The sequence below is a fragment of the Brachyhypopomus gauderio genome, chromosome 11 (assembly GCF_052324685.1).
Source record: "Brachyhypopomus gauderio isolate BG-103 chromosome 11, BGAUD_0.2, whole genome shotgun sequence".
NCBI classification, from domain to species: domain Eukaryota; kingdom Metazoa; phylum Chordata; class Actinopteri; order Gymnotiformes; family Hypopomidae; genus Brachyhypopomus; species Brachyhypopomus gauderio.
Window position 1 is genome coordinate 1,797,360 of NC_135221.1, and position 10,141 is coordinate 1,807,500.

General features: G+C 49.3%; 1 protein-coding gene across 2 annotated transcripts; it reads right to left on the reverse strand.

The window, feature by feature from the left end:
* Positions 1–295: 295 nt before the first annotated feature.
* pcdh18b (protocadherin 18b) lies at positions 296–6,837 on the reverse strand. Of its 2 annotated transcripts, none has more exons than XM_077021027.1 (4): positions 4,120–6,837; positions 3,217–3,272; positions 2,542–2,699; positions 296–1,560 (listed from the first exon to the last, which is right to left on the reverse strand). In XM_077021027.1, the coding sequence occupies exons 1-4, from the start codon at positions 6,604–6,606 to the stop codon at positions 821–823; spliced, it is 3,441 nt and encodes a 1,146-aa protein (XP_076877142.1). In that variant the 5' UTR covers positions 6,607–6,837; the 3' UTR covers positions 296–820. The 2 variants fall into 2 exon arrangements, with proteins under 2 accessions (XP_076877142.1, XP_076877141.1); XM_077021026.1 differs by having other exon boundaries at positions 3,217–3,305.
* Positions 6,838–10,141: the final 3,304 nt, after the last annotated feature.

Sequence of the window (10,141 nt, forward strand, 5' to 3'; positions counted from 1 at the left end):
TTGAGTTCCTATAGGCCAGAATGGTGTACTTCCATGATGTGTCCAGTAGGGGGAGCTCTCAGTAAGTGTTGCAGATAGATGTTCTAAAAACAGGAGTATCTTTGCTTTAAAATGTTTAAAGTTACACCTTTGTTACTGAGAGCAGAAAGCAGCACTGCATGATGGGAAGGTGAGCAGCAAACATACAGCCAAACGGACAAAATGTTTACATATTATATACATATCTAATACTTATATGATCAAGTTAGTTACATGTTCATTTAATTTATTCATATATGATTTATTTCATGATAGATCCAACATTTATTTTTATTTTCCATTAACATGTAGAACTTGACACAATACATAAAGATATACCGTTATAAATACCGATCCCACATGCACCCGCCTGTGATGCTCTGTCCCAGTGTCACAACACTAGTGTACCAAACAACAGCACAACCTCAAGCTGCATAAATACCAACATTTACACACGTTGTCCTTGATTGTTTTTCCCAACATGCATTCAAAGTATAAAAATAGAATCTGAATGATTACATTTATATACATGTGTTTTATAAATATAAAGACAAAATTGTATTTTTAAAATACAAAGATAATTACACGCACATTGTGTACACTGTGTCTTCAAAAATCAGAAAATCCAGACATCATTTGGGTAATTAGCATTCACAAAACACATTACGTTATGTTCAAAAAAAGCTACTTTAATGACAATTGCAGGTCTTTTTAATACCTCATTGTCCTTTTATGGTAAACAGTAAACGACCAGTCTAGGATGGCCTGTTCATTTGCTTTTTTCTGTCTCTCTCAGGAGTCTTCAGCTCTGCCGGACATCCTGCAGTAGTTTGTTGATTTCGGCCACGAGTTCGCTGGCGTCCATGATGTCGCTCCGGCTGTCACGCTGTTTTCCCGGCAGCTGAGTGAGCTCGTCTTCCTCATGGTTCTCCGGAATCTCCTCCATAGCCGGCAGCCATTTTGAACATGAAGTTGCCCCCGGAATTGGAGCTAACAGGGGACCAGGATGTGGTGCCACCAGTCCAGTCATGTGACTAGTAGGGGCGTGGCTGTGGCCAGGATTCTGGAAATGAGTATTGGCTGCCCAAGCAGCCACTCCCTGCTGGTAAGAGGCGGAGCTTGGCTGACCTGGCAGGTGTCCCTTCCTCCTCTCCAGGGACGCGACGCCCACAGGATACGCCCGTCCTCTCTCTGTCTCACTGGCCTCAATGTACGAGTCCATGGAAGAGGGCAGGAGCCTCTGGAACACACTGTTCATTTCTGACAGGAGGGAACTGGTTCCACAAAGGTCCTCTTCGTCCTCTGCATCACCACCTGGCCCCTCCTCTTCCTCACTCTCCTTACCAAAGGTGGAGAAACTTTTCTTTCTCAGGGTTGAGTCATCAGATTGGGTGGCCTCAAGTGTGGGACTCTGCTGGGGGTCGTCCCCAGGGATGTACAGATTACTGCGATAATCAGAGGAGGCTGGTGAAGTCAGCGGGGGCATCCAGCACTGATCCGAGTGACCCAGGACACGACACTCCTCAGTACACAGCTTCATCACTGAACACATCATGAACACAACAGTCTTCGTCACTGAACACATCATAAACACAACAGTACAGCTTCACCACTGCACACATCATAAACACAATAGCAGCCACTATCCCAGTGTCAGCTTTGGTTAGTAACCATGAGTCTGTTACTAAAGCTGTCACACACTGAGCGGTGCTTTGTGAGGGACGAGAACGATTCAGATAATCACTAAGGCAACGTGTTTCTCTACTGCCTCCAAACTCTGTTTAATTCCCTGAGTGCAGTCACTGGCAGAAAGTGTGTAAAACCTGGAACGGCAAATTAATTCAGCCTCTTAACCATTCAAATAAGTCTATTCACAGCTGAACAAGGGAATAAAAGCTCTCTCTCTCTCTCTCTCTCTCTCTCTCTCCCTTCCTCTCTACCCACCATTCCTTCTGAAGAATATATAATACAAATCAAATATGCCAACGTATAGCCTTCATTAAACATGCACACCGGGGCTCATTCATGTCCCGGGGGCTTCATTAAGGGCCCATTAGCTTTGAAAGGGCCATTTATAATACATCTTACAGCTAATAAAAACTAAATCTGGCACATTTGCAGGATAGCGATGTGGTCTGAGAGATGAAAGACTAACCCAGCTGATTTAGTGAAAGGATAAAAGTGTTTCAAACCCACCCAGCTGACCCACTAACAACTGGGCTTCAGATTAAGACTTCACACACAAATAATAATAATATTAATAGTGCTGACAGTGGTTAGCAGACAGTGGTTAGCAGACAGTGGGTAGCAGTCCTACATTTCACTATATTAAAGGACATCTGGTCTTTGTGTGAAATTAAAGCCTTCAGTTTGGGGATATCGGATATGGTATGAGGTAAACAGACATGCAGTGACACCTTTCGTATGAAGGCTACGTGGTTTTTAGGCTTTGGTTGTTTGTGAAGTAAATACCAAGTTAATCAGACAGCAGTGTGCTGGGTTTGTGTTCTACTTCTGGCTTACCTGCGTGCAGCGGGTGGCCTTCAGGTGTGAAGAGGTCACTGAAACCTTCTCCCAGGAGAGGAGACTCGCGCCCGGCCTCACAGTCACTGTCCCCAGCTTCACTGTCTCCTCTGCCGCTGTCCTTCAGACTGAACTTGTCCATCTCATTCAGGGCAGATCTACAGATGTGGGGACGCGAGTTTCCATGAAGTGTACTGTTATACAATTATATTTTTGTATATATTATATGTATTTTATAATGGTATATAAATACATTTTTATTTAATGAAAACTGTTCCTGTTCACTTCTATGTATCTACACATACAGTGTCTAAATGTACGCGTGTGTGTGTGTGTGTGTGTGTGTGTGTGTGTAGGCCCTTTTGTTTCAGTCTAATCCTCATGAATCATCTTGAGTGAAGTGTCTCGTGCTGTTAGCTTGGTGGAACATCACTGTGCAGGTAGAGCCCATTAGCCCTCACACACACCAGCCCACTAACCCCACTAACCCCACTAACGCCCACTAACCCCACTAACCCCACTAACGCCACTAACCCCACTAACGCCACTAACCCCACTAACCCCCACTAACGCCCACTAACGCCCACTAACGCTACTCCTCTACCGTTAGCCCTAACACACCAGCACCACGGCCCGAGTTGCTCTGGAGACGCAGGTGGAACGGTGTCTGCTTACCTGTAGCTCCGAGTGTATTTGTTGCCACGGAAACTGGGTCTAGGTTGGTACTGGCCCTGATGAAGCATGGACAGAAGCTGTGAGACTTGCTATAGAAACAAGGAAGAAAACCATGGAAACGAAAAATGAATAATGGACCGGAGAATAAGGTACGGTTTTTTTTTTTGGGGGGGGGGGGGGGGGGGGGTAGTTTGAGGAGGGGTCTGGGGAGGTAGTTTAAGGAGGGGTCTGGGGGGGTAGTTTGAGGGTCTGGGGGGGGTAGTTTGAGGAGGGGTCTGGGGGGGTAGTTTGAGGAGGGGTCTGGGGAGGTAGTTTGAGGAGGGGTCTGGGGGGGTAGTTTGAGGAGGGGTCTGGGGGGGTAGTTTGAGGGTCTGGGGGGGGTAGTTTGAGGAGGGGTCTGGGGGGGTAGTTTGAGGAGGGGTCTGGGGAGGTAGTTTGAGGAGGGGTCTGGGGGGGTAGTTTGAGGAGGGGTCTGGGGGGGTAGTTTGAGGGTCTGGGGGGGGTAGTTTGAGGAGGGGTCTGGGGGGGTAGTTTGAGGAGGGGTCTGGGGGGGTAGTTTGAGGGTCTGGGGGGGGGGGTAGTTTGAGGAGGGGTCTGGGGAGGTAGTTTAAGGAGGGGTCGGGGGGGGTAGTTTGAGGAGGGGTCTGGGGGGGTAGTTTGAGGGTCTGGGGGGGTAGTTTGAGGGTATATAAGGGTCATGTTCAACATGGATGGGAATGGATTGTGAAAAAAATCTGAACAAATGAAAATATAAAATGCACAACATTTATAACACAAAAGTGATCAACAACACACACATTAACCAACTCATGTACAAACATTCATACACACACAAACAACACACGACACACACCAACATGTACAAACACACACACACACACACCTACAAACACACACTCATACCTCCACAGGTGGGGTAGCGTGAGTAAGCTCCAGGGAAAAGTTCTCCGGCACGTGATTGGATGAGATGGTACCGAGGCTGTTGAGTGATTGGCGGCTGTGGTGGTTCCGCCTGCTTTCAGGGGCGGGAGAGGCAGCTGGGGAGTGGGGGTGTGTCCTCAGAGGCAGAGTGCCATTCACAGGAGGCACCAGCGTGATATCACCCTTGTGGATCTGACGGGCCGGTTTCTTCGGGTGGTTCTGATATGTCGATTCAGCCACGCGGCAGTTATACGAGCGCCGTGGATCTTTCTGGTCCCGAGAGCATCGCGTGGCGAACATTACCATGACGACCAGCAGTACACCACAGATGGCGCCCAGGGAGACGATGATGATCATGGATATATCAAGGGTCATGTGACCAGCAGGGTCAGAGGGCGTGAGTGGGTGGGTGTCAGGGCGGTCCCGCAACAAGACGCGCACAAGTGCGCTGGCAGTAAGACGTACCAGTGTCCCGCGGTCCTGTACCAGCACAGACAGCTCAAAGACATCCTGCCCCGCCCCCTCCACACTGCCATTGGTCCGTAGCTCACATCGCCTTGGCTCCATCACAAACAGCCCTGCCTCATTCCCGCCCACAATGGCACATGTCAGCTCGCCATTGGCTCCCGCATCCCTGTCAGTGGCCTTGATGACGCTCACCAGGTGACCAGACTCGGCACGCCTCCAGAGTGCCACCTCAGCTGTGTGGTTGCTAAGGGGCGGGGCCACAATGACAGGTGCATTGTCATTCTCGTCCAGCACAGTCAGCACTACGGAGGCGTTGCTGCTCAGTGAGGCCCCGCCCCCCCCGTCTCGCGCCTGCACGGTGAACACCAGCCGGCTCACCTCCTCGCGGTCCAACGTCCGCAGAGCAAACACGGCCCCCGTGGAGGGATCGACGGTCACGTAGGTGGAGACAGAACCGCCCTGTGCCGGGCTCTCCAAGATGGAGTAGGTCACCTGGCCGTGGGGACCCAGGTCAGGGTCTGTAGCCACCACTGAGGTGAGGTAGACTCCAGGCGAGTTGTTCTCAGACCTGAAGATCTCGTAATGGCTCTTCTCAAAGCGCGGCGGGTTGTCGTTTTCATCCTGCACTTGCACGGTGAAGTGCTTGATGGTGGAGAGGCTGGGAGAGCCGGCGTCCTCTGCGATCACAGTCAGGCTGAACTCGGAGCGCTGCTCGCGGTCCAGGGACACGTTGGTTAGGATCATGTAGTTGTTCTCGTAGGTCTTCAGCAGACGGAAGTGCCCGTGTCCATGGAGACGGCACACCACCTCCCCGTTCAGCCCAGCGTCACTGTCGTCCACCCGCACCAGGGCCACGAAGGTGTCGGGCGGCGCTGCCTCCGAGATGTAGGCCACCTCCTCCCGCCCCTGGGTCATCAGGTTGATGTTAATCTTGGGCTTGTTGTCATTAACATCCACCACCTTAATGATGATCTTGCAGTGTCCTGGGATAGAGTTGGGGCCCATGTCCTGGGCCTGCACGTCTAACTCATAGGATGAAGTGGTCTCGTAGTCAATCTTCTTCATCAAAGTGATCTGTCCGTTTTCTGGGTTAATTTGAAATGTTTCTAGGATCTTGGGTGACACGTGACTGCTGAAAGAGTAGATGATTTTACCGTTATTGCCTTCATCCGGGTCTGTAGCGTTCAAATCCACCAGTAGCGTCCCCAGTGGTGAGTTTTCCAAAAGATTAACCACATACGCTTGCTCGTCAAAGGCGGGACTGTTATCGTTGGAGTCTAAGATGTTGATTTTGAGCAGAGTGGAGCCGGACCGCGGCGGTGCGCCTGAATCCGAGGCGCTGAGCTGCAGCTGATAGTTCGACTGGGTCTCTCTGTCCAGCTCCCTCACCACAACCAGCTCGGCGTATTTAGCGCCGTCCGTGCGCGTTCGGATGTCGATGTTGAAGAAGTTATTCCGCGTTAGTGAGTACGTGTGCAGGCCGTTGTGTCCCACGTCCGGGTCCGCCGCGCTGTCCAGAGGGAAGCGCGTGCCCACGGCCGCGCTCTCGGAGATGTCCACGGGGATGACGGCGCGAGCGAAGCGCGGCGCGTTGTCGTTGATGTCCATCACGTCCACCTGCACGTGGAAGAGCTGCAGGTGTTCTCTGGGCAGCGTGATCACGTCGAACTCGATGGTGCAGTTCACGTTTTTTTCACACAGCTTCTCGCGGTCGATTTTGTTGCCAATGCTGATCTCCCCGTCTTCCTCCCGGACCAGCAGCAGTGCGGTGCTGCCCCGCTGCATGGCGCGGAACCGCGGGAACACACCGCTGGGGAGTTTGGACAACACGCCGGACACGTCCTCCCCGAGTCTGCCGATCACAGTTCCCACTCTCTGCTCCTCGAAAACTTTGTATTTTAAAGTGTTGCCCGACACACCGCCGGCCGCCGCAGCTACGACGGCAAGTTTGAGTAACGTGGTGAAAAGCAGCGCGTTCCTCCCACACGGTTCACTCCCCATTTTAAAACCTTAGAAATAAACTCCAACACGTTTGATGTGATGTTTCCTCTAAAACTGGACCGTGTTAACCCCACACATGAGGCCCGGTCCGTCCGCAGTTCACGTCTCCTGCATAGATTTGAGAAAAAATGCACACGGAGAAGAACCGGAGCAGATCCACTTCTCCGCTCGCGCGCCCTGGCGTGTGTGTGTGTGTGTGTGTGTGTGTGTGTGTGGGAGGGGACACACACAGCTCCCTCTCTCCGTCTGTGACTCCGTGTAGTCTGCCCGGCCCCTCTTACCCGCCCCGCGCACACAAACACACCCCCCTTCCTCCTCCTCCTCCTCCTCCTCGCCACACGTCTGTCTACCCAGAACAGAAAGAAAGAAAGCAGAAAGAAAGCGCTGTGATTCCGGGGGGGGGACAATAGACCGGACAGACGACACCGTAGCACACGTTTGGTTTACTACAGACAATATGTTACCGGATATCAGTGTAAAAGCGACTTAAATCCGGCAAATACAGACATTAATAACATTAAATTAAGGATACTGTGTGTCAGCACTGGACATTACACGTTCTCCTCGAAACGGCCCAATTACAAAACTTTTCATGAAGTCACTTTATGGGTGGAATGAGTGAACGCGGACGCGAATAATAATTAAGTAATCAAAGTTTATAGTTGCGCTCAGTTTTATTAAACGGTTTATTTCAAGTTTTAAACCCTGCAGGAAGGAGTTCGTCTGCACGCGCGTCCCCGCTTTTTTCTGGTGCACTATTGTGCGTCACTGCGCGCGTGGCGAATCGGTGGTGAAAAGGACCCCCAACCCCCACGCGCACTGAATGCAGTTTCTCCCGGTTTCACACTGCCGAACCTCTTCAGTCCACAATACCATCCTATAACTTAGGAACTCTTATCGATCCATATATGTACGTGTTTTCGCACACACACACACACAAAGCGAACGGTTTTGTAAGAGAGCACGAACCATCTGGTGCAGGCGTCCCGACAACCCAGTCCAGTAATGTCATAAGTTCTGCGGGGAACTGGTTCGGAACACAAGTACCATTACAACGCTACAATTTCAACATGTTTACCAGCCCGTCCTGAGGGGTGGTGGCTCTCCCCTACCTACCCAACAGACATGGTACCTGTCCATGTGATGTTTTCACTGGCACAAAATAGTAAAATAATGCAATTATTAGAACTACATAGGCTATGTGGGTTTTTACAGCATTGTGGTTATGTGAACTCGGCTGTACTCAAAACGCGGTGCATAGACTTGGGGGCCCTCAGACGACCAGCTGTCCTGGCTGTCCTGTGTTGCATGCACCGTATCTCAGCTTCATCTATCACTATTTTAACGTGTGCACACCGCCATTAGGTTGGCCATTGTGAACGAAGATCCGAAAACATTTTAATAATAAACCTGTATGTTAAAATGGCTTGTCAGGCATAGCACATGAATGTCCGGTCGATTTATACGAGGATTTTAATGTTTTTAGTGGACAGCTGTTGGACACGCGATGAAACTTCCATTCTGGGTCAGTCAGCGCGCCTGTTCAAACCTAATCATGTTATTCACGTGTTTTTCTGTCCCCCACCAAACATAAATACTTGCATCACGGAAAGTTCAAGTCTGTTTGTTTTATTCAAAGTACACACAAGGGCATGCACTAACTGACGCTTGGTCATACTGTGAGGTTAAGAGTAAATCACATATTGCGTTAAAATAATACTGTAGGAGTATGTGAATAGCCGCTATTTAAAAAAGAAAACAAATGAAATTCTTCAATCATCAAAATACATTTTGCTGTCATTGTTGAATTATAGCAGTTTACTTGCCATTCCTTTACATTGTTACGACCCAAATTGGCCCAATATTGAACTGTACTCTTGACTATAATCAAATACATTGTTGTACTGGTTCACTGTTTGGCTGGCCTGTGTGCTGGCTTTAATCTGGCAGCGTCATATGTTGTGTCAGATGGCTGTTTGTGCATTTTAAGCGCCACATTTTCGTGCTGCGGTCGTAAAGTCATCGCGCGCGGGGGGCTGAGTTAACTTTGTCATTGAAATGAAAAGGATCGCGCGCACAAAAGAGCATGACAGGTGGGGAGTCGCAGTCCGCAGAGGGGCCGTGGAGACGGGGGGGGTACGGCCCCACCCGGTCCAAATCAGGGCTGGGGGGGATTACGGCGGAATGCTAAATCCAAGGATGACGGAGGGGGGTGGGGGCGTTTGTAATGGCACGCGAGCATCTGCCTCTCCAGTGACAGCTCGTTCCTCATCCTCCCACACTCCTCCCCTCTCAGCTCCTCCCCCGCCCTGCAGGCATTAGGCTGTATTTACATATTTACATATTTCTGTCTTTGTCGTGGCGCGTGCAGACCACTCCTAAATGCTTCATTGTTATATTTTCTTTATTGAAGGTGCGATTTATCGTATGCATATGGCACGTGCAAGTCCGTGCTGGCTTTTGTGTGACTCGAGTTAGCCACCATTGAGAAACGCTTCACTCTTTTGTGCGTATGTTTTTATGAAACGGGTTGGGTTTGTGTCATGGTTCAGTCAGCAGAGACCACTGTAGCAACACAACAGAAGACACATAGCTGCACGTGGTCAGATCAGCACACAAATGTCCTTGAAGTCACTATCAACTCTACCACTATTGGTGATAATCTTACATGTCCAATACTGTGTGTGTGTGTGTGTGTGTGTGTGTGTGTGTGTGTGCGTGCGTGCGTGCTTGGCTGAATGTTTGTGTTTGTGTATGTCTGGATGATGCTACAGTGTAGCAACACAGATAAAGTTGAACCCTTTACCTCCAGAAAACCCAACGCATGCTTGACCACATGGTCAACCAGAGTGGCTCTGATCTCATCCATTATGGTTGCTCATCCTCTTCCTCATTCTTGTTAATTCTATGCAATATTGGACTCCACTGATGTGCAAACCAAGATTTGCAACTTGTAGCCTCTTTATAGGGATTAGGCTTTGATGTCTAAAGATTTGTAAAAACTGAAAAAAGTGTGTTTAAAAATGTCTAAATGAGTGTAAGGCAGAGAATGTGTTTAAAGTGTAGTGCACCAGATCAATAGATTGGCTACATGGGTTAGTGGTTTCAAAAATTGTGCTATAAGGACAATATTTTGGGTCTTAGTGGCTGAAAAAAACTGTATTATAACAGAACTCTGTGTGTGTTTAGGATTTTGTGTGTGTGTGTGTGTGTGTTGGGGTAGAGGGATTGCTCAAAGCCTTGGAGACAGACATTCAAAACCTCTCAGAGTTTAACGTATCTTAGCCTATCTTAGCCCAGCCTGATGTATCATTGCTTCCCAGTGTGCAAACTTGACTTGCTTAGTCTTGTCTGAAGCAAGCGTGTTTGTTCTGTTGCGTGCATATGTGTGCTATTGTGCTTGTCTGTGTGTTGTTGTGTGTGTTTGATGTGTGTCTGCTGGCAAATGTTTTTGTGTATATATGTGTGTTGTGTGTGAGTGTGCTGTTGTGTGTGTATGTGTGTGTGCTGTTGTGTTTGTGTATGTGTGTGTGTG

What these genes read in the sequence shown, in the direction of transcription:
- pcdh18b (XM_077021026.1), bottom strand. Translation starts at nt 6,606, where the DNA reads ATGGGGAGTGAACCGTGTGGGAGGAACGCGCTGCTTTTCACCACGTTA. An exon ending in AAATACACTCGGAGCTACAG is followed by an intron (nt 2,700 to 3,216) that starts GTAAGCAGACAC and finishes CCACATCTGTAG; the next exon opens with ATCTGCCCTGAATGAGATGG. An exon ending in AGGCCACCCGCTGCACGCAG is followed by an intron (nt 1,561 to 2,541) that starts GTAAGCCAGAAG and finishes TGATGTGTTCAG; the next exon opens with TGATGAAGCTGTGTACTGAG.